The sequence below is a fragment of the Merops nubicus genome, unplaced genomic scaffold (genome assembly GCF_000691845.1).
Source record: "Merops nubicus isolate BGI_N331 unplaced genomic scaffold, ASM69184v1 scaffold9108, whole genome shotgun sequence".
In the NCBI taxonomy this organism is placed as follows: Eukaryota; Metazoa; Chordata; class Aves; order Coraciiformes; family Meropidae; genus Merops; species Merops nubicus.
In genome coordinates this window covers 68,727-92,929 of record NW_008627717.1, presented here as the reverse complement: position 1 = coordinate 92,929, position 24,203 = coordinate 68,727, and the positions used below count along the sequence as shown (strand labels likewise).

Here is a 24,203-nt window from a genome sequence, read left to right as displayed (position 1 = left end):
TGCTTTGGGTTGGAAGAGACCTCAAAAGGTCATCTAGTCCAGCCCCCCTGCAGTGAGCAGGGACATCCCCAACTAGATCAGGTTGCTCAGAGCCCCATCAAGCCTGACCTTGAATGTACCCAGGGTTGGGGCCTCCACCACCTCTCTGGGCAGCCTGTTCCAGTGTTTCACCACCCTCATAGTGAAGAACTGCCTCCTAATGTCTGATCTAAGTCTGCCCTGCTCAAGTTTAAAGCCATTGCCCCATATCCTGTCAGGATAGTGGACTTCTGACGCCTCGTGCGTTTTGTAGACTGGCAGAACTAGAAGCCTCTGCCCCATCTTGTTGAAGTGTTTTTCACTTGACCTCCAGAGCTGGCTCCTGCCATGGTGACAGTATTACTGCAGGCTCCTGGCACGTGGTTCTTACCCTTCAGAAGCAGGGTGTGCTGGCAGGTTTCCCAACAGGGTGGTTTTCACCCTCAAAGGGCAGCGTCCCGAGTCCTCCCCGGTTAGTTCCTCTTGCTGGCGGTTCTGAGGGACGGCAGGGCCGTACACTGCTCGGCAGGGAAGGCTTGGCTGGTGGTCTGGTGGGGGCACCTGAGATGTGGCTGGTGGGAGGAGTGTGTTCTTCAGTCTGCCCACACAGGAGTTTTCCCACGCTGGGCTGCTGTTCTTCACGTCTCACCACCACACCCCCAGAGCCCCTCCATTTACACGTGTCGGTCACGCTGCAGTTTGTGAAACTGCCCGTTGTGTAACGCCGATAGGGGCGAGCAGCTTTCCTTAAAGCTGATAAAGCTAACCCCCTCCCCTCAGACAGCTACTCACAGGCAGCTGAAGTACGCCTTTCAAAAAGGCTAAGTACAAAAGATCAGGCTGTGGTGACAAGTGTTTCTGTTCAGAATTAAATTGGGATATTCTTTAAATGGATTGGTTGGATCTTGTGGGAAGGCTTTCATATTAACAGAAGTGCCTTGTCAGTTGGGGTTCGGTTTTTTTCTTAACAGTCCTTTAAATTTCTGTGTTTTGAGCATCAGTTGTACAGGAGTGTGTCCAAAGAAGTCAATGAAGCTGGTAAAGGGTATAGAGAACGAGTCTTCTGAGGGACCTGAGGCTGTTTAGTCTGGAGAAAGGGAGGCTCAGGGGAGACCTGCTCACTTTCCACAGCTCCCTGAAAGGAGACTGTAGAGAGGTGGGGGTTGGTCTCATCTCCCAGGTAAGAAGTGATAGGACAAGAAGAAATGTCCTCAGGTTGTGCCATGGGAGGTTTAGATTGGACATTAGGAAAAATTTCTTGACCAAAAGGGTTCTAAAGCACTGGAACAAGCTGCCCAGGGAGGTAGTGGAGTCTCCATCGCTGGAGGTTTTTAAAAGCTGTGTAGGTGTGGTGCTAAGGGATGTAGTTTAGTGGTGGACTTGGCAGTGCTGGGTTAATGATTTGACCTAATGAGCTTAAAGGTCTCTTCCAACCAAAATAGTTCTGTGATTCTATGTTAGGGGTGGTTCCACTAGACATAGGTGGTGTTCAGGAACCAGCTTTGTTGAAGAATGGGTTAATGCAATGATTTATTAAAGGATTCTTAATGTTGATAGTATCAGGTTTTGGATTTTTTTGATTTTCTGCTTCTGTCATGATATGGATCGTGAAGATACCATGCAGTAATTGAAAACTTTCCAGATTTCTTTGGTGACGTGAGATGGCTGTTACTCTTCTCCCCATAAACTAAGCTTTTTCATGTATTTCTGTATGTGGTTGGTGAAGTAAAACGTGCATGGTTTTCAGGAAGGCAAAGTTATCCCAGGTTAAAATTCCAGTGCTTACTGTATCTCTTGGCTTATTGATGGTAGGTCATTTTTCAGCATCTTTTTTTAGAGGTTGTAAGCAGAATAGCAGTTGGGAAAGAGGTGGTTTTGTGCTAGCTCAACTCTAGAAACTCATCAGTAACAGCAAACGCATGCATTTGAGTTATTAATTGGGGTGAATAATGAAAGTCAAAGAACCTTAATAGAAATCACAACACCACCTTTCCTACCAACAGGTATTGAAGCATGAGAGACCAGGTCTCCTTCATCCAAGCCTAATGCACATCCTTAGATGTCCAAGATAGGTTTTTGTCTGCAGGAAATAAAGGAGGGAGGAGTCATCACTTTTTTTTTTTTTTAATGGAGTAATCTGAGTTTTGTTAATTGTTTTCTGTTGAGATTAGAATTTGGGGAACAAATTAATAAGATAATAAAGTAGATCCTCCCATGTTAGCACATTGTACACTCTTTATAAGTCATGGCATTTTTCAGTTCCCCCACGCTCCTTTCCTCCTGCCCACTCCTCCTGGCCTTTTTATTAACATCTTGATGGCATTAGATAAAGATACTTGTTTCCAAATAGCTTTTTCACTCCCAGTCTTTTCTCTTACTTTCCCCCCAAGTTGCTGTATTTTATCTAAGCACCTTACCCCTGGCCGTGTCAGTCTCCTTGGAGGATAGTGGCACTGCTGTGCCCGCACCAGCTGTGGAGACTGCAGGGAGAGGGCTGTTTGAAAGCTGCAGGTGGTCCTCACCACCCACACCACTCTTCTTCCTTCTGCATCTCTTCTTCCCCAGAGTAACCCAGACTGCTTACTGTTACCCGAGTCTCCAGTCCTAGGGTTGGGAAAGTTTTAATATTGAACAGAAGTGAAGTTTAAAAAAAAGAAGCATGTGTGTCCTGAAGAACTGGAAGAGAGCAGCCTGGGGAAAGGGGCATTTTACCAAGCCCTTCTATTTTTCTACTGCATGCCAGCTTTAACTAAAAATTTTGTTATGGGGGAAACAAATGTTGGACTAAAGTATGGGGAAAAAAGACTTATGTTCATGTCGATTTATTTCATCATGTTTGGAAAAATTTTATTCACTTTCCCTGAGTTTTGCATTGTTTACAAGTATCTAGGTAATAGAACAAAGGATGTGCTCACTTCTAAGGTTGCTTTTCTGCTCCCTGATACAGATCTCGATCGAGTGTAGCATCATGTACAAGTGTAAGCACCCAAACTGCTTCTGATGATCAGGCTGTCAAATTCTGGGATGAACTCAGTTTAGTTGGCTTACCAGATGACATTGATGTTCAAGCCTTATTTGAGCCAACAGGTAAGATATGTTGCTCTCCTTTTGTCCCCTCCAGTAGTAGTGCAGTAGCTACAGTGACAGTGAGTGAAGGTTTTCAGCTGCTGGTTTTCTGCCCGGTGGTGTCTGTCAGGAGTTTGAAGATGCCTTCATAGCTTTTGCCAGTCTTATCTGTTTTTTTGTATAGTCTTCTCTTCAAGTACTGGGTGGGAAAATATTAGTAATCTTCTGCTGAACTGGTGTTCATGTAGTAATACCTTCAGAATCATGATTCAATTTTGAGGAGAAAAGGAAAAAGAAATGAGACACAGCTTAATATAATTTTTCAAGTCCTGATCTTGCAGCCTTAGCTGATCTCCTCCTGCTAATGCAGGGTTATCAGAAACAATGGAATGGAAGGCTTAAAAGAGCAATATTACTGGAACAATAGAGGCAAAATAAACTTTCATGTTTCCATTATCTGCAGGTTTTCTGTTGGAAAACTGTCTGGATTGTCATCTGCTCTTTCATTTTAATGGAACTTTTATTTTCATTCAGTTATAAATTATTTTTTCAGAAAACATCTATGTCCAAATGTTTTGATGCCAGTAGTCCACTCACATATTTTGCATCAAAAATGGAAGTATGTTATTGCAATAATAGAAACATCATTCTTTCATGAGTGTGAAAACAAAATTTCAAAGTCTAATTAAACCCAAAAAATAGCATTTAGTACTTTGTTTTAGTTATAATGTGTGTTGATAGGTGGAGAGGTTTATTGATCTATATTATTTTAAGTAGCTGTTATTTGTAGATGACTCTTCCCAAGCCCTTACAGAGATTTTTGGAGATCTGTGTGTTGCTGAATGATTATGTTGACCCAGTACCTCGTTTGAACACCTAATGTAAAACATCATTTCTAATCTAGTACAAAGCTGACACAGAATTCCTTTGGAAGCATGCAGCATTTACGTGTTTTTTCCCAGGATTGAATTAGAAACTTATTTTCACATAATCACAGACCGTAGGGGTTGGAAGGGGCCTCTGGAGGTCATCCTGTCCAACCCCACTGCTAGAGCAGCTTAACCAGGAACATGTCCAGGCAGGTTTTGAAAGTCTCCAGAGAAGAGATTCCACAGCCTCTCTGGGCAGCCTGTTCCAGGGCTCTGTCACCCTCACAAGCAATAAAATTCTCCTTATGCTTAGGTGGAACTTTGTGCTCCAGTTTGTGTCTGTTGCCCCTTGTCCGGTAGCTGGGCACCACTGAAAAAAATCTATCCCCATCCTCTTGACTCTAACCCTTCAGATATTGATAAACACTGATAAGATCCCCTCTTAGTCTTCTCCTGACTAAACAGCCCCAGGCCTCTCAACCTTTCCTCAGAAGTGAGATGTCCCAGAGATATATTTTGAATTCTACAAATTCTGATTTTTATTTTGTTATGAAGATAAATGTATCTTATAATAGCTCTATAATGTTGTATCAACACAATTCCCTCAGTCATTTATATGATGTTTCTGTTCTTGCTGTATTTTGAACTTTTAAAAGTTTTGTGTACCATTCTAAAGCATCATGTGAGTATTCTGTGTGAACATATAGATCTGCATCTGGTCCTTGGGGATCGTCAGTGAAGAGTACAGGCATAAACAGATGGTACCTAGAGTGAAATATAAGATCAAATGTAAGCCCCTGTGTGTGTCTCACAACCATTGCATATAGAATCATAAAGCCATAGAATCATATACACCCCACTGTTACATTATGTGGTCAGGCATCTGAAAATAAACATGGATATACAGAATGTGCTGAGGGGAAGGAGGTGTGTTATATATAAAAGAAAATTGCAGTATATTTGGTGTCTGATGGTCAGTACAATATATTCAGTGTATGATAATAAGGACATTAATTGTTGCAACAAGACAAAAAGAAGGAAGAGAGACTGACTATTTTATCTGGCAAGTATTTACTACTAGACCAGGGTTTGATGCTTACAGGAAGTGCTTGACAGTTGTACAGCCAAAGCTTTTTTCTTTCCTAATGCCTCAGGTCATTGCTGGGCTCATCACCGCTGTGCGGAGTGGTCATTGGGAGTCTGCCAGACTGAAGAGCAGCTATCAGTGAACGTGGACAAAGCTGTTGTCTCAGGGAGCACAGAAGTGAGTAAAAAGTCTTCAATACTCAAACCAGTAAAAAAATAGGGGGTAGGGTTGAAAAAAACGATAGTAGACTAATGCAATACAACGTATGAATAACAATATCCACATACAGATCTCTGAGCTCACATTTATAATGTTTCTTTGGACAGGTCTTCATGATAAAAGCTGCTGTTAGAATTTATTAAAAAGGCTTATGGAGTTGCATGGAATATATAATTAATTAGTTCTGAGGCACGTAGAATGTAGGAAGTACTTACCTAACCAAAACAAAATACAGACAAAAGAAAAATTGAGTTCAAATTAGCAAGTGCCCCACTAGGTAGAGGAATTACTTATTTTGCCAGTGTACATTCTGAAATTACATGACTTAGACATAGTAAAAAATTCTCAGTTACTTTTGTACCAGTTCAAAAAGCAGACTAGGATAGGAAGGCTAGTGTTTACCACAAATCCTGTGTTCTTACTTTAAATACTGATAGAATTACATATATAAATATTTGTTTTTTAATTTGAAATGGTAATGTATTTGGAAAAGTAGGTACCTTTGAAAAGGAAGAACTCCTGGTGCCATGTTCTGATAATATTTTGAAATTATGAAGAGACCTGTTGTACATTGTTTTTACCATACGTAGCTGTATTTTTCAGTTGTATCTCTCATAGCTGGTAAATAATTTCAATAATTTTAGTTTTTTTTCTAGATTAATTAGCCATCCTGTCAACAGGCCTGTGTAGTTTTTTCTGTATTTTCCATGATCATACTTAGGCTTCCTTTTACTTGATTCTTCATGTTTTTCATGCATTATATTGAAATAAAATTATGCAGATACCAGTAACTTACCCATTGTGTGGTCTAAAAAAGCTGCTTTGAACCAGTTGCAACACAGGCAATGCAGTACAGCTTTCCTTACACCTTCTACTTTTACTCATTCTGATTAAATGCTTTGCTTTGATAACTGAAATTATTTCTGTGTATCTACTTTCGAAATAGAAGACTACTAAGAATGAATGAACCTGACAATATTAGACTCAGATTTGTGTATGTGCATGTCTTTGTATAAAAAAAACTACAAAAAAAAATTGAAAGAACATCTAGAATCATTTAATTTTAAAATTTTTTTTTTAACTCACTGCTGAAAAGTTTTCACCCCCTTGTTTTTGGCTGGTGAAGGTGGCCTGTAGTAATTTTGTGATCAGCTCATTCCCATCTGTAGTCGTTTTCATGATACTGTTCTGGTTTCTAACAGAAACCCTTGCTGCAGTATTCGAGCTTGTTTTGCTCTGTTGAATTTAATTCTGTTTCTGTTATTTCAGTTTTGTTTCTGTGTGTTACCTTACTCCTCCTCCGTGCCTCTGTGTGATGGTGCCTCACCTTCACGTCCTCAGTACATTTTAAATTTTGAGTAGATATTTATAATGCAAATATTTAAGAATTACTGAAGAATGCCACATCTCTCTGGTGGGACAGTTTCCTTCTGCCCTGCCTTTTTGTGTGCTGCTTTGTAGTTTCTCTACCAATCTTTTCAAGTCCTGCAAATAATTTTTAGATCTCCCTGTTGCACATTTCTGTGCAATGCAGAGAGATGAGAGAAATTTGAATCGTGTCATTCTGCATGTTTTCTATTCAGTCTTTGCTGAAACTGTTGAGAAACTTTTCTTGCTGTAATACAGCAGCCAGCCAGCAAAGAATGACGTTGGTGTGGCTCTTCCCTTTTATCCTTCTTATGACGACCCCAGGGAGAGCAGAGTAAAACCACAATTGTGATTGATTCTAGAGGAATAGCTATACAAAATGGGGCATCTTTACCCCACGATCACATTTTTTGTGTTTAGAGGTTTTTCAAGAAATAAGGAGCAAACTCTTCTGTAGTGTTCTGTTCCTGACCATGGAGCAGCAATGTGGGGTCTGCTCAAGGAGTTTGTGTATAACTGGTGTGGAGCCCAAGTAATCCTGCGTTTGCTTGTGTCCAGGCTGTAGTGCTTGGTAGTAATTTTTCCACAGCTTTTAAACTTGTTGCTGAGCTAAAGAAGGCACAAAAAAAAGCGTAAGGTGACAGTGGAAAAGCTTAAGGGAGGAAATTGTGTGAGATACTTCAAAAAGTTTTGAATGAAACGTATAGCAATTTAATGTAGGCTTTTGTGTTTACAGCTGCTTGTGCTTTGCTTTTGCTAAAATTCTGGGCTTCTTTGTAACGTGATGTTACTACATTTTAAAAGCAAAGTTTCTATTTAAATGTTCTGAATGCTGTTGAAAATTCAGACACAAGTATGTGCTCGGGGCATACAGAAAAATGGTTTAAACAAAACCAAGCTGCAGCTATTTCCTCTACTTGCCACCAAATTCGCTTTGGGTTTTGTTGTTGTTGTTGTTTGCTTGGTTGGGGATTTCTGTCTTCTTGGAAGTCCCTCTGGCATGACATGGGTTTATGATGTGGTCTGCAGCATTGACATCTCTCCTTAGTTAGGAAAATACGTCTTCTTTTCCTTATGTTCATGTATGGATAAGTACTGAACAGGTAACAAACTTTTTCTTGATAGTACAGTCTGCTGGTTTAGGTCCTCTAATTTGTGGAGAGTGTTTTGGGGCTGTTCTTACCTTGAGCATTTCTTTTATTTGTCAGTTACATTCATGTTTCTTATTAGTTAGGCTGCCTATTGTTTCCAAATCTGTTTTAACTGGATATGACAGTGTTTCTTATTACTCTGTTTACCAGTTGAGATGTCCATTTGGCTTCACTGAACATATGATTGCATTAATAAAGCTTGTGTAGACATATTTCATTGACCTATTCCAAAGTATGCATGTTAATTGATTTTGCTTTTCTTCTTGGCCTGGGTTTGCTGAAGATCTCAAATACAGTACTGTGGCTATCTCAGTGTCTGTGCATGTCTCACAAAACACCCTGCTTAGCATGTCTGTCTTCTTCAGTTCTTTTTTCTGATGCACTCATTTTGAAGGCCTGGCAAAGACATCTGACCAGTTTGCTGCACGCATTCATGTCTAGACATAGCTGGGTTCTTTGACTTTCTTTCAAAGTCTTGGATTTGCCTCTCTTTAATATTAATGAGTGCACATACATACATAGATCTATATATGTGAAGTGTTTGAAATCTTGTGCATTAATTTCTTTCATAGCAAGTGACAAATAAAAGCTGGAATATACAGTAAAGTTTATAGCAGTAGATGTGCTCTAGCTGTTATGGGTGGTATAAGTGAGTCATTTAATCTCCTTGCTTGTCTTGTTTACCTCACTTATGTCAGCAAGTGAGAGTCAGGGGTTTTCTCAGAAGCACTTTCTAAGTTTAAAAAGTCATAATGAAGAGCTGTGATCCAGGTGACAAGCACAGTGCCACAGCATTCCTCAAGATGACTCTTAAGAATTCACATAGTTATCTCTGGAGCTTGTGTAGTACGTAGGTTAAAGAGTCTGAACACCCAGACAAGGCAGTTCCTCCCCCCACTACCTTAATAGGTCTTCATGAGATTTTGGAGCAATTTTATTTGAAGATTTGAAAGAAAAGAACTCTCTGGAATCTAGACAAGGGGAGAGAAAATTTCCAGAGATTTCCTTTAGTCAAAACTTAACTAAATTTTCTTTTAATTCGGAAATGCTCTACTCAGTACATGAAAATCACCATACTGAAGAAGCTGTTGTGTTGCCAGCTTTATGGATAGGCATCTATTAGGAAGGTGTTGCTACAGATACTTGTAGTAAGATGCAAATATAGTATGGAACGGAGACTTAGGAGGATAAACAAAGGGAAGGAGACTGATTGAACAGAAATCAGAGGTTTTGCTTTAAAAAGCAATAGGTGTGGACAGGCAGAGTTTCCTGCTTTTTCTTGTGTTCCTGGCTGCAGTCTTATGCTTTCTTAACTGTGGTGCTTTTTGATATTTGGAAGTGTGAACTTACTGACATTACTATTTAAAATTGAGGCCTTTAGGATTTGCATCTGCTCAGCTTTTCACAAGAGTGGTTTCTGAAATACTTTCAGGTATTTTAAAATACTTTATAATTTCCTTGTTTATTTTATATGTATTGAGTAGGTGGCTGTTTTTCTATAGTCAACTGATGAAATAATAGTCTGCTGCTTATCTGTGTTACATTGTCTAGCCATAGCTCTCCTGCATTCTGCCAAGTCCCTTTTTTTCCACCCAATATGTAAGCAGCTCAGTTCAGGAAGTGAATTTGAGGAAGACTCAGTAGATAACGTGTTTGAACCACTTCTGAAAAAAACTGTGCACAAGAAAGGGGTGTGGAGGTAACTTTCCCAATCAACTTTTTTCTTCTGATAATATGTAGAAAGCAGTTTACAAGTCTGTGACCCAGTTTGTCAAGGACATTAAGGTCAAGAAAACAGTATTGGTGGAAACCAAGAAGAAGGTTCTTAGCTACTTGACTGAATAGGGGAAACATGATAGTAATGAAGTGTCTAAAGCAGTCATTCCAAAATACTGTATTACTCATGTTTTATAAAATGTGGATTTCTGTTTGTTTGGATATTCTGTATAGCTCTTCTTTATCTACTTCACAGCTTTCATTTTTCCAGTAATAGTCAAGTGTTTCTTCAGAACCAAGACTCTTGCAGCCAGACAGCTGAAAAATGGTATTCTTCTTCCCGCATTTTTTATTTTTTTACCTTAATCAGGGCAGTATCTTCTCTGTTCAAGGCAGCTGTTTTCAGCTCTTGCTGAGTTTCTGCAGGCAGTGTTTGGCATGTCAATATTGCTGAGAACTGAAGGAGGAGTTGTGTTGTATAGAGGCAAGCTAATCAATAGTATCTTGCCTTGTTCCAGGCTCCAAACGATCTCCTGTTTTGCCACTCTCTCCTGTAAACCCTTTTCACCTTGTAGCAGTCTTGAACCCTTTTTTTGAAGGCAGCTTCCCTTGAATTCTGTCACCAGAGGCAGGAGATTTTGCTGTTTTTAGATGCTTCCAAGTTGAGACAGTGTTACAAGGCTTGCATATTAAATACTTCACTCAAACTGCTTCTTAGAGCCCTTTCCATCTACTGCTTTTAATTCTTTACTCAAGGCTTGATTCTAGCATGAGCCTTAACCAAGCTAGACCATAAAGAAATAAATTGAGGGGAAAGTTGGGAAAAATTTAAAAGGTTTATACTTCCTTTAAAAGTGTTTGTCCATATTTTGAACATATCTTTGCCCCTTTGCCTCAGTAGACTTCTCGTCTTGGTGAGACTTGCCCATGTTCTTAGTGGTATGTGAGTATTTTTACTTCTGCTGCTTTAAGATCAAAAACAATTTGGCTAAACTGATACTTCCTTTAGTTGTTCCTTGTATGTAAAGATAAGCATCAACATCTCAGTACACTATTAACTCCATACACTGTGGAGGGTTGTGCCTATTCAGCCATAGCGATTTTTCAGCTAGTTCTACTTTTTGTCAACATAAAAACTGTGTGAAAAATGTTAGATGACAGAATCTTGAAGATAGGGAGGGTGTTGGCTTCAAATATGTCCCAACATAGCTGAACAGAGCATGTAGCAATGTCTTTTTTTTTCAAAATAAGAGTGCAGGGTTTGCAGTTCCTTGATTCTCTGAGAACTTCCTTCTTCCTTTTTCATCACTGGAAGAGTTAGTAATTCTTAAAGCCAGGGAAAAACGCCTGAAGAATGTCATCTATCATAATTTACACCATTTCTGGGCAGAGTCCTCTGTCTTTGCCCATTTTTCAAAGAGAAGCTTTGTAACATGATACTAAATGAGCAGCTGTGGTATTCTAAAGTTCCTCTCCCAACTCTTGAGTTTTTTGTGGTAGTTCTGCATGCACAAGGCACTTGGCTTCTTTTCATCTACCTTCACTGCAACTTAGGAGTTGGCTCCAACCTGGCTGCGCTATTGGTGCAGCTTCTGATTTTATCTTACCAAGGTGTTTTTTTTTTTTGTTTTTTTTTTTTTTTTCCTAAGCTGCTTTTGTCTTGCAGTTAAGGAATAAAGTCCTGCAGGAAGTATTCTTCCAAAATAACATCTCTAATTTTTTATGGGTTGGTGTCTTTTAGAGGACTTCTGCACAGAAAGTGCTACAGAAAGGCTAGAGGAATAGTAACATACGTCTCATCAAGAAGACTCTTCTACATGCTTTTGGTCGTTTAGTGGTTCCATTCATTTCCTACCACGTTTTAGAAATGCTGTAACAGTTCAGCAGTGGGGGCCATGAGGTGTTTCAGTTTTCCATGTATTTCTCTTCCGTTACTTTCTCTAGAGATTTGTAGCTATTTCCCAGTCCATGATAACAAACTTTGTACTTCAAGGAAAGGCAGAGTGACTAAGGGTACAGCTTTGATAACATTTTAACACTGTAAGTTAGCTTCCATGAATTACTCTGCTCCAGAACTGTTTGGACTTTGGTGCCCTAAAGCCAGATCATTTGTGTCTTGGAGAACATGAGTCGGACTGTTCTTACAGCTTGCTAATGACATCAGAAACTCTATGTCAATTGTTTTATAACTGTATTTTCAAGAACTGCAAAGCAGCTGTAGTATCTTAAAATTATCATAGAGGGCTTTGGTTTACTAGGTGTAATTCTTCTGGAGTACCTTTGTACACCATAAATGTCAGTACAGCTTTGGTAAATCTCTTGGGGTTCAAGAGCTGCCATGGGACCTGTATGAGTGTTCAGTTTTTTGCAGGTCCAGCAGTTTGAGAACAGTTATTTGCCTGCTTAGTAAGATTTACAACTTTATTCTCATTGATATTGTCACATGAATAATGATTAAAGTATTCTTGCATTTGAACCTGAATAAGCTGTACTGTGAGATACTGCTGTTCATTTGAAGTCATTGTGTTACAGCAGCTGCTTTGAAAAGCATCCATCCAAACAGAGGAGCCAGGCGTAGGGAAGAAGTGAGAACAAGGAGATAAGAAGAAGGAAGAAGGTTGACGTTTGAAATTACTAGGATTATTGAAAAAAAACCACCCTTTCCTGTTTCCTTCTCACCTATAATTTAACTCTAGCAGACAAAACAAATAAAGTGTAATTCAATATATTTTATGCAAAAAAAACCCCAACCTACTAGATTTTTGCCTAGTAGTTGTTTTTAACCCTGTAGTTACTTTTGCTGTATTTTTTATGACTTGTTTCAAATTATCCAACGTGATTTTGTGCATTCTGTTCTTTCTTCTGCAGCAAAACACAGAAAAAAAACAATTACAGTCCTTTGAGCTGAAGAATTTTGTTCCCTGTCAAACACAACACCTTTAAAACTACAAAGATTAGGGCTCAGCTTTCAAAAACTAGTTTTCTGTTTCCCCAGTTGTCTCCTAGACCACATTTTCTAGTACAAAATAAAGATATATTTTTCTATATCCCTGCTGGTATTTAAGAAAATGAAGTAATAATTAAAACTGAGTAAATGTGAATCAAGAACTTTGCACTTCTTTGCTTCTAATAGGATTTTGTAATTATTTTGGCATGTAAAGTATGGATACCTTGGGATCTAATTAGACTCCACACTTGGATGAGGCTCTTCGGTGATGTATTTCAAAGTATGAAAGGACTGATATGCAGCAGAGTGGTCTCTGAACAGTGTGATCTTGAAGTGAGAGGCAGTAGCATGTGGCAGAAGTGTGGCTAATATAAAGTCAAAACACTTTTGATAAAGGAAGGGATCTGAAATACATTTTAATTTAAATTTTTCCATTCATTGAGAAAGAAAACTTCATTTATTTTCCCAATGTTTCTGATGTCACTGTTGCTCACTCATGAACAGTTTTTTACTCAAGTAAGCCTGTGTGTGTTACTGAAGGAGAGAGATTTTCTAAGTGTTGGTTGTGGTGGTCTAATTGAGGTTTGTTGAATGAATAGCTGATCTGTTCTTTCTTTCCCCACCAGTTGTTAGATGGATTAATATTTCACATTCGGACTATCTGATGTCAGATGTGCTGTTATTATTTAGTAACTTTTGAAATCGGCCAGCCAGGGGAAAAAATAAGGGGATAAAAAGACACAGTATTAAGCTGAAACTATTTAATGAAAACTTGTTTCAAAATTATAAGATAATTACTAGGCTGTCTGACTTTGTGCCTATCAAAAACGTAATTTTAAAGAAATGAGAAAACAAGGGGAAAATGCATGTTATTTATTGTATTTATAGTTAACATACTAGTAAAGCTAGTACTGTGCTTCAGTGTGTTCTTGGCGTCAAGAATTCTTTGGAATTTTTATGAGTGGAAGATTGTATTATAAATGTGAAATATTTATTTCAAAGCTATATGACACATGCCCAATTTAGCACTTTTTAAAATTAGCATCTCATGAAACAGGAAATGTTCCTTTCCTTAGAGACATAAAACACACTGTCCTGTTTATGTGCTAATGCACAGCAGAGTGTCAATGTACCAAATGTTGGCAAAGTGTTTGATTTAGAGCTTTTTTGGGGAACTTGTTTTGGAAGTTTGAATCTTAACAAGTGCGACTACTTTAACATGAATTTTCAGTCTGTGGAGTAGTTTCTTACTTCATAACCTGTTATCATCATCATTCTGACCCATTGATTAGAAAAAGGAGCATGTGATAATGTGAGATCATTTTAGTTGTAGTTAATTTTTTGTATTATCTCCAACGTGTTGATTCTGTTTGTAAGAGGAAGATGGGCATTAATTTATGAACCACAGTTTGGAGAAGCCTTTGTCTCCTCAGATGAGGTGGAAGAAAAGATGTACATTTTAATAAAAACTATTTTTCTTCTTTTTTTTTGAGGTTTTTCTTTTATTTGCTTTGTCCCAAGCCTTCTGTGAAGTAACAGCTGTGTTTATAGCTCTACCTTTTTGTTTCCAAGTATATGAAAAAAATATTGTGAATGTGTCTGCATAGCAAGTAATATTGTCAGGGGACGTTATAACTCACTGATTAGAGTGAAACTGTGTCTTGTTCTTTCTTTGGTCTGTAAGAAAGAAGTGCTAGAGCTGAACCCCTGGCAGCTGTTGCAAAGGGATAATGACTAGAGCATGTATTCTAATGTATACATTTTAGGTTTAATTAATAAACTTTATGCGAAGTAGGAGAGCAGCTTTCAGAAACCATCATTTCTTTTCCAGTGCATGAATACCATTTCGCTGGTTCCCCTTCCAGTTTTGCAGACCTCAACAGAAGCACAATGTAATTTTTGGCAAGTGAATCTACATGTATGATCTTTCCCATAGTAACTGCATTTCTGGAACACAGCAGCAAGCGAGGAGGGAGAAGACTTGGGTTCCTTAGGCAGCACTAGACACCTTCCCTTAGGAGGGTTCATACGGCTTCACCTAAAGGGACGTGTTTGGTGTTTCAGCCTCACCTACTCCTTTGTCTGTCCTGCTGCCGTGGTGCTGCTGGTTTCCCACCATGGTGCCTGGAGGCTGTGCTGTGGGAGCTCCCCCCACCAGCACTCCCCGGGCACTGGCGTCGGAAACCAGAGTCAGCCTTAGAGCTTCCAGTCTGGGCTTTTCAAGATGAGTGCTTTGAAAAACGCACCTTTCTTGAACTCTGGATGTTGAATAGGTGGGCCCTAGAATGAGGGGAGAGAGATGGTTGCTGCAAAGATGTTTCTGAGAGGGTTTTGATGCTGAATAGATTATAGGCATTGCAGATACTAAGGGCAGTCTGTGAGGTGTAGGAAGCAGACAAAATAGACCAGGGGCACAGAGAGACTGAGAGAGAAGCAGCAATAGCTGAGAAATGAAAGCTGAAAAGCCTAGCTGAGAAACATGAAAGGGCCTATGTTCCTGAAGGAATTTCCAGTGCAGGTTTCCTTTATTCAGTAACATTCACAGAAATAATTTACTGAAAGCTCTGAAGTGAAATTGTTTAGTATGTGTTCCAAACTGGTGAAGTGTGTTTCACAAAGACCTTTTCTTCCTTTTTGCATGACTTGAGTAGAAATCACTTTTTTCATAATACACCCAAAGAAATTCTCTGTATTCTTTTTTCTCTTTTTTTCCCCTGTCTTGGGTGTCTTTCTTAAATGTTACTTTTAAGCATCAAGGCAGTGACACACGAGTTCACACTGAGGTGGCACTCTGTTGCTGGGCATTTCGTTTCAAGGTTTTATGGTCTGTCTATACCAAGTTATTTTGAGGCTTTATGTATTAATAACAGGGAGAACCTGATCTCTGAAGAGCAAAGCAAGCCCACTAATGGAAAATCTCTTAAATCAAGATTGTACCTTCTTCCTCAGCTAGTGCTTCAGGTTGCTGGTGGAACTGACCCATTTTGGTGCTTTGTTGTTGAACATGAGAATGTGACTCCTTGGTGTCTCCATTTCTCCTGTCTTTCTGTGCTCAGCAGCCTTAGCATAGTCCTTCAAGGTCGATAAAGGAAAGAGAATGTTACAATCCCCCAAAATCTTAAATGTGGAACAAGGCTATAACAAAATGTTACCTTAAAAGTCTATGAAAATCTTTACGAATTTGTTTAAATTTTTATCCCATTAGTATTTTCAGCATATAAGACTAGATTTCTGGATATATTTTAAAAGGACAGGAAATCATACCCATCTCTTAACAGTCATGCCAAGAGTAAGCCCATAGAAACTTACACCAGGAATTAAGGGGCCCCTCCCTGGAAGTGTTCAAGGCCAGGTTGGATGGGGCTTTTAACAGCCTGGTCTAGCAGGAGGTGTCCTTGCCTGTGGCAGAGGTGTTGGAACTAGGTGATCTTTAAGTTCCCTTCCAAACCAAACCATTCTGTGATTTTATGATGTGTAGCAGTACCACTTATCCCCTCATGTTTGTAGGTATTTGAATGCAACCCTCATTTTCCTACTTTACTACCACCTCACTCATGGCTCCTTATTGAAGTATTTTATATTCAGTCTTTTCCACAGCTAATATGGATCAGGCTGTTGGCTTTTTTAATGTTAGTGCTCAAGGGTCCAATTTTGCATTTGTGTGATGGTTACATTTATGAAAAAAGACTGATCAGTCTTTTGTAGTTAATATTGGTTAGTTTTAGTTAAGGACGGGTCTGCATTATGCTTTGAGCATTGTGGAAATAAAAAGACATCTTCCTTGCCTTTGGAATCTTGGTCTTTAGTATATAATACATGAATAAAAGGACAAAATATCCCCGTGGGACAAGCTGTAGGTATATTTGTTGAGCTGTAGCATTTTTTGCGTAGTACTAGACAATTGACTCTAATCTTTGTTTTGTAGCAGTCTTCCTTTTAAATAGTGTTTTATTTAAGCATGTCTGCTCACATTTTTTGTGGGTGTGGGTCACATGCTTTTTTTTGAACAAGAACTTTAGAGTTCAGGCTGCTTAATGAAATTAGAGTTTTAAAGTGGTTTTGATTATTCCAATCAAAAGAGTCTGAGTAATATTTTTCCTGCTAATATAAATTGTATTATAGGTTTTCGTGAAGGGTTTTCACCCATCCTTAAAAAAAAGATACTAATATATTTTAATTTAAAACTCAGGAGTACTCCTATTAGTCTGTTGGCATCAGGTTGCTTTTAAGCACTACCCTGAAAACTCCTCCTGAGATGGGTGTACTCAGCAGCTTGCAAAATCAAACCATTAGCAAAAAATAGTTTTGAATTCCCTGAAGATTTTGTTATTGACTTCCATTAGTGTAAGTTCTGTCCCAGAGTTGCAGATTGAGCATAAATATTGCAGGCATCATTATAAAGTAGTGCCATTAATGTAGGTGTCCTTGAGTGTGTGGGTTTTTTTCATAACATGGAACAAATCATGCGTGAGAGAGACAATCTTACAAATCTTCAGAAACATGGACCAGCCACCCTTCGTGTGTAATAATAAATACAGACATCACTTGCATTAAAGCTGTTTTTTCTAATGTTCTAGGCTACTACTGATAGTCATCTCTCTATGTAGAAGAATTAACATTGTGTATTTTCATTTTTGTGATCATCCACTCCATTCTGCAGATCTGACCTGGGAATAAAAACTGGGCAGACAGTGGTAGGTCTGCTGCCAGGAATGAACTTGTAGGTGTTCCATGAATTATAGTCATGATTAATATTAATAAGAATCCTATTTAGCAATATTAATTGAAGAATTGATGTAGTGGCATGTTCTTAAATCAGCACTTCTATAAGCTTTTATTACTGGTATGTTTTTTTTCTTGAGTGATATTAATGTATTCCTTCAAAGATGTCATGTTCATCTTCAGTACATCAGGGGGAAGGTAGCTGTTAGGAAATAAATAATTAAATATTTGCTTCCTGAAGCATCTGACATTGATAAAACAACTTGATATACCCTTCATATGTTGCTGTGACATGGTCTCACTTCATATACAGTGAGATCACATTCACTGTTGTATTCAGCTGGCAATCTAGAAAGGTTTTTTCCTAACACTGCAGATTTTTCCATATCTAGCCTTCTCACTTCCAATTTTTAATTCATAATCTAATATTTCCTTCTGTTTGCAAAATATTCCCTCACTCTGCATCTGTATGGAATTGCCTTGCAAAGAACTTGTAGAATCAAGAATTTGTATGGTATTTCCAGGGAAATGTGTACACAAATCGTAAACCTTGAAGAGCAAATAGAGACTTTCAGAGAAGCAATACAAGAAGATAGTTCAGTTGCTGTCATCATTCTTTGAGCTTTGTGACGAAGATGCTCGTTTTCCAAAATGTAAATGGATTTGATATGTTTAATAGGCAAGAGTTTGTTTTCCAAATGTTATGCCAGGTGAGTTTTTTTTTTAATGAGAGCAACTTGAAATAGATGGTGAATTGCTGGGAGGACTGTTACTGCTACACATACATCACATCAGAATGGGCCTTGGGCACTCCCAGAGTGTTTGCTTTCTGTCAGACATAAAATGCTGTGATGGATAAATCCCCCAGTAAAGGTCGGACCTGGCAGCAGTGCTCACTCATCTGAGAAACTAAAAGGTCAGAGTACTCAAAATTCTGGTAAGACTAGAAGCTAAGCATCTCAGTAACATACAGTTGTATTTCCACTCTTAATTTTGTGTGAGCCTGTTGTGTTTAGTACTTCTGGAAGCTCATTTCTGTAGGTGAGTGCCCTGTTACAGCATTATGCACCAGTTTGGTGGTTTTCAGCCTTCTCTGAACTCCTTAAACTGAAATAAATCCATTTTGTGGTAAAAAGTCTCTTGCCTTGTGGGTGTTCTTAGCAAAGTATTCATCTTGGTACTGTGACAGCATTGTTATCTTAATGCTATCACAGAATTAGGATGATCACCTGATGCAAAGATTTCCATGCCATCAGATAAAATTGGTTTTAGAAAACAGTGATTGAATCTTGATTATTTTTTTTTTTAACCACCTGAACAGTCCCTCCGATACTACTGGGCTGCTTGCATGAATTAGCTGAGCAGTCTGTGTCTCTTGGAGAGGTTATTTGTATGTTTTTATGGTTATTAAGCCTAGGAACCACAGTGAAGTAGACTTGCCACTGTATTTAGCATGTGGATAGGCTGTGTTTAGGACTTGTAACCTTGCTGTGGACTTCTAGCCTGGTCTCTGTGGACCAGCAGAAAAACGTGCTGTCCAGAACGTAACACAGGATCCAAAATAGGACTGTCAGAATCTCGGGCTGGCTCCTGCTCTTCCTCCAGGCCCATGTCTTTCATTATCCCAAATTATTTTCTCTTAAGTGTGGTTCTGCTTTTGATAAAGGAGTGGGATTTCACCATTTTACTGTAAACATGGTGAAAAAAAGCTTCTAGGACATGGTTCTACTCCTAGTTTAGCTGTAACCAGAGAAGAATAAAAATAACAAAATCTTGGCCTGTCATTAGAGTTGAGGGAAAAGCATTACAAAGAAATAGGACTGTACTTTGACTGTATGCTACCTTATTGTTTGTGACTTACTCCTTCAGGAGTGTAAGAAGCCTGTTACACACAACAACATTAATAAACACAGAATCTTGAACTGGAGAAAAGAAATTTTAACATAAAATAGACCAGGTGGGGGTTGGTGCTGGAACAGAAGTAAATATGTACATTTACTAAGGGAATCTGTGACATAGAAAGCATAACACTATTTCCTGTCAGTTTTTTTCCATTCAGTGGCACTAATATCTCTATAATTAAGAGCAATGGAAGTATTTAGAGGAAAAGTGGATGCTGTTATAAACCATTCTTTTTTTAATTGAACAGCTGTAATTTCTACCAATGGAACAAACTATATTATAAGAAAATGATTATTAGTTTAAAATGCAAAGTTAAATGAATGCAAAATTAACAAACAGATGGTGAAGAATTATTGTGTTTTATTTTACTCTTGGGTAAAAGGGCTCATGCATGATTGTAAAAATGTCATCACACTTCGTAAACCTGAAAGCAAACAGAATTTGCAGTTGTGCACATCTGTTTTGGGACACTGCTAAAGGGTTAGAAGAATCAATGTTGTTTTCAAATAAGGGTATTCATCAAAAGGATATCATTTACTTAACAGTTATGGCTTCTGCTAAGCATCAGACTTAATGTTCTGTGGAATTCATTACAAAATTTGGCAGCTTTTTTCTTCACAAGCTACCGAGGCAGCATGCTGCAAAATGGAACCAAGAGCCCCTTTTTATCCTCCCTTACCCAGACCCCAGAACAACAGCTGAATTAGCTGCTAAATGTTTGACCATCAGTTTCAGGATTTGAAATTCTAGGTCAAGATATTGCACTTCACGATGCTCGTCCAAGGAATTTGGGTGATGGAACAGAAAGGAAAGACAAGGGGCTTATTTGTTCATTTCAGTAGCTAGTGAATTTTAAATAGGATTATGTAATGTTTGGGGATGCCATGTTTTGGGAGGAGGAATGGGAGAAATATGTGTGTGACTAATTTAGTCAAATTGAAAAAAAAAAATAAAAATGAAACCCCAGCCAGATAAAACATGTGAAGCTTTTATTAGAAAAGAAATTATATTAGTGTTTCAAGCTGGTGGTTTCAAAGGATGCCATCTAATTGCTTTATTTGAGTACAATTTACAAAAATTAGTGAACTGAAGATGTAGGATTTTGTTTACGATGACTCGGTGCCATTTGGAGAGTGCAATTTAGGAACAGCCAAGGAAATAGGAATTATGAACAATAAGGTACTGATTGCAGTCAGTGGGGAAGGAATACTAAGGAGGTGCTCACTAATGAGGAAGGTATTAAAGGCAGGAAATTCTTGTATTTTTTTATGTCTGTACATAATCCAGAGTTCCTTGTCACCCCATCCCTACTATTACCTTGTAAATGAGGTGTATCGTGGAGTGTATGTAGTGACTTCTGCTGACATCAGCTTTCTGTTAAACTGAGTTAACTTATCTACTAAATCTTTGTCAAAAGAATGCATGATTAAGACTATAAAATCAAGCACACAAAGTTAGGACATGCCAGAAGATGGGTTGTCTGCACACACAGTTAATATCCTTTGCACACAATTAATACCCTTTGTGTATATGCCTGGTGGTGCAGTCTTTGGTTGTATGGTCACATGCAGAGCAGTTAGTGGCTAGTTCTGTCTGTAGGGTGGAAATTGCTGTTTTAGTAAAAAACTCTTCAATATTAAATCTATGGTTGTTGAGTGTGTAGGTACACAGACTATTCAAATGCTGCTGAAAGAATTACTCGTTTCTGCACGAGGTTTTTCTATGATGTTTATACTACAATAAACGTGGATAACTTGGCTATAAATTTTTGAAAACAGCAGATTGATGTGGCCTTTTTATGCATCTTGGGCTCCATTTTACCCAAAAGAATACGATTTATTTTTTTTTTACTTGAAAAATATCTACTAATTTACATAGCAAATTGAAAGAGTTTCAAAAAGACTCAGACTTAACGAAAAAGCTGCACTGATATTGTAGTTCTTTCTTCACTCCATTGGAGCTGTGAGTGCACAGTCTACGTAGAAATCAACACTGTATTTTTAGGGGGGAAAAAAACCCCAGAATTTTATAACAATAAGGTTAAGGACTAAAAAAACTTTAGAAAAATTTTGCTTAGTGCCCTGCCGAATATCATAAAGGAGCTCTATGAAAGAAGTGAAACTAAACTGTTTGGCAGGTCATAATTTAGTTGTCCTAAGTGGTTTTTTTTCTCCTACAAGCAATTCACAACTTTTTTCAATACATACTTTTTTCCCCCCTCTACAAATTAAACACAGTCCTAGAAGAAACAGGTTTCTTTAATGCAAAGACTTCTTTTAAGAGGTCTCTTTTAGGCACCTAATCCATTTTTGATCTGCAGTCCTTTTTGTGTTCTAATGTACGTACATAGTTACAGTTGTGCATGTCTGTGTCCCTTCCTTTATCTCTGTCTCTCCGTGTGTGTGCTGCCTTGTAGTTGTCTGACTGTACCATTTCCTTGCATTAGGGGGCAAATAACCCAAAAATGCAGACCTCCCAGACTGCAGATTTAAATCCTTTATGGCTACATACAGGCCTCTGCCATTTGAGCTGGCGGAGGGACAGCAATATAGCACTAGGAGTCAGAGGACAGTGTGCTTCTTCTTCTTGGAGTCTTCATCCAACTTCAGTTGCTTAAGATTTCTGACTCTTTGTTCAAGTTGATTTTTTAGCCACTTCTACTCTTCCTCATTCTTTCTGCATCCCATCTTCTTTCTGTTCCCTTTTCCCTAGTTCCCTGTAGAGATCCATCCCTTCACCATTTCCTATGCCATACATAGCACATCAGTTCCCTCTGCTCTTTATCCAATTTTAGTGCCCAGTTTTAGTTAATTAGCCCTTGAAGTGGCATCCCTGCTCCTCCTCAGCTTCCATCTCCGCCCGTGCTTTCTCCTCCTGGTCTCATCAGGCTCATTCACAGTGTAGTTAGTCCCTTTTGTCTCTTTCACCCATATTTGTCCTGTGTAGTGGATACTCTCATTCCCCAGACAGTTTGACAGTAGTATCCAGAGCCTTAGAGATGTCTGCTTTCCATTGCAGTGCCTTATTGTGCCTAGGCTTAGAGTATTTGTTACAGACTTCCTCTCTCTAATCCTTGTCAGACTGAAGCAATCTTTGCAGAAGGTACGGGTAGTCTGGTCAGTGCTAGAAAATGGAGGGGATCAGTCATGATCAATGAGTAGATTTTTCTGTGTTTTTTCACTGACAAATGTTTGGAAGTGGTTTACGTTTAATTCTCAAGTTTGATCACACCTGGATAGATCTGCAGGGTAAGGGCAAAAGTTGCATCCCCACACTAAAACTCCTGCCAAATAGCAAGTCCTGGGAGAGAGGTTGTTTTTAAGGCGAGCAAAACGTTTTTCTTGCTGATATTTTTATGCTCAGAAATAGCTGGAAAGTTTCAATTAAGTGTTCCAAACACAGTTAAGGTAATTTAGGCATGTGCTGCATGAAGCTTTAGCCCAAGTTTTTGTTATTTGGAAAACTTACACAGATAGAACAGAATTTATATGGAAGTCATTTTAAGCAGAACCTATCCACGTCTCTTCTTTGACCGTGCCACACTGACAAAACCTTTGGTGTGGACTTAGCTGTGTTACCAATAGAGGACTTGGGTCAACATATGTTAGGTAGGCTGCAGCTCACATCTGTCATCTACATGGAGGTGTCTACCTGCAAGCTATGTTTAAATTCCAATTACAGGCATTGAAAATCTGGCCAGTATTGTCAATGGAGCCTGAAAATGGACACCCACTGTTGGGTCAACTGAGCTGCAATGAAGTGCACTCCATAAAAATTACTAAGTCTCTATTAAGTGTAATGGGAACTTAGGTGCTCAGCTCATATAGAGACACAATATTTAGAGCCTGAAGTTGAGATATCCTTGTCTCAAGCCTTGTGTTGTTCAGAAGCACAGTGTGACTGTATCAGCAGTAAATTCTCCTTTCTCTGAGTCTCTGTGCAATGGCTTTGCAAATGTGAGTATGCCAGCCTAGCTGTAGCTACAGACAATCTGTAGCATACTCATCACCTACAGAATGCTTAAGCCACTTCAGAATCCTTATGTGTGATTGAGGAACGTAGGTGCTGAGCTGGATTAGACAGAAAGTTGACTTCATCCCAGTATCTTCTGCAATGCCTAGAGAAGATCATTCAACAAGCAGCATGTTGCAATGTTTCCCCCAATTATTTTTTTTTTCAAGCCTCAAAACAATTTGTGGCTTAGACTGTGCTCTGCCAACAAAAAGAAATGTCTACACATACTTCTTAAGACCTAAGCATGAATCAAATGGAACTGGCACAATAGGCTGTTTCCTGAGCCTGCCAAAAAGCAGCCTTAGACCAAAGCTGATGATTTTCTGTTCTTGCCTTGTTTGTCCTGAAGTTGCTGATGCTGAAGCCTAATCACAATTTAAATTACATTAAACATTATTGACCTTCTAATTGTTGACGTGCTAACTGAACAACAGGCTCATGTGTGCCCTTCTGTCACGGTGGATATTAGATGAGAATTAAGGGAATAGTTGGTTTTTAGCTGTGGGAAAGCTCAGACTCACTCAAAACATTTACATTATCCTAAATCTTGTAGGAAGCGAGGAGGTGAATAAAAAAAAAAGTTTTCCTCATGAAAGTGTGAAAAAAACAGCAAAGGCAGAGTCTGTGGAGGAAATCATATGCATGCTGTTATTCCACTAGCTTATGTAATGATGAGAATACAACTTCAGGGCACACAAACCCTTCTGTGGAGCTTCTGAATAGACAGGGTTTGGGAACAGTTTAGATTATATGAGGAAGGATTTGTGTGTCATAGGGTTTGCATGTTTTCCTCTACCTATTTCAGATTTCAAATAAAAAATATTATGTCCCTTAGCAAACTTGCTTCTTATATATTACTAACCCATCACAAGTTCTCAAAAAACACCACTACAAAACATGAATGCTTTATTGTTCCAATTTTAAGATGCCTTGATGCCAACACTATTTGTTTAATGTGATTTTTTATAAAGGCGAAAAAAGGAGACAACTGGTAAGAAGGAAAAACAAAGTAGAGAAACTTGTAGAGAGCCTGAAGTCCCCACACGTGAAGAGACTTCTGCTTTCTACCTTCATTACATGTGCTGCTAGTCATCATCATTTATATCTTCTTACCTTTGTTGCTT

At 38.6% G+C, this 24,203-nt stretch overlaps 1 protein-coding gene across 1 annotated transcript in view; it reads left to right on the top strand.

Annotated features, from left to right (window-relative positions):
* Nucleotides 1-24,203, top strand: part of LOC103778810 (histone-lysine N-methyltransferase 2C-like) — a gene marked incomplete at both ends in the record, with an annotated part of 118,304 nt that overhangs the window by 25,388 nt on the left and 68,713 nt on the right. The window contains 2 exons of the mRNA XM_008946423.1: nt 2,966-3,105; nt 5,108-5,217. Of these exons, the coding sequence (XP_008944671.1) occupies nt 2,966-3,105; nt 5,108-5,217 (250 nt within the window). The remainder of the gene's footprint in view (nt 1-2,965; nt 3,106-5,107; nt 5,218-24,203) is intronic.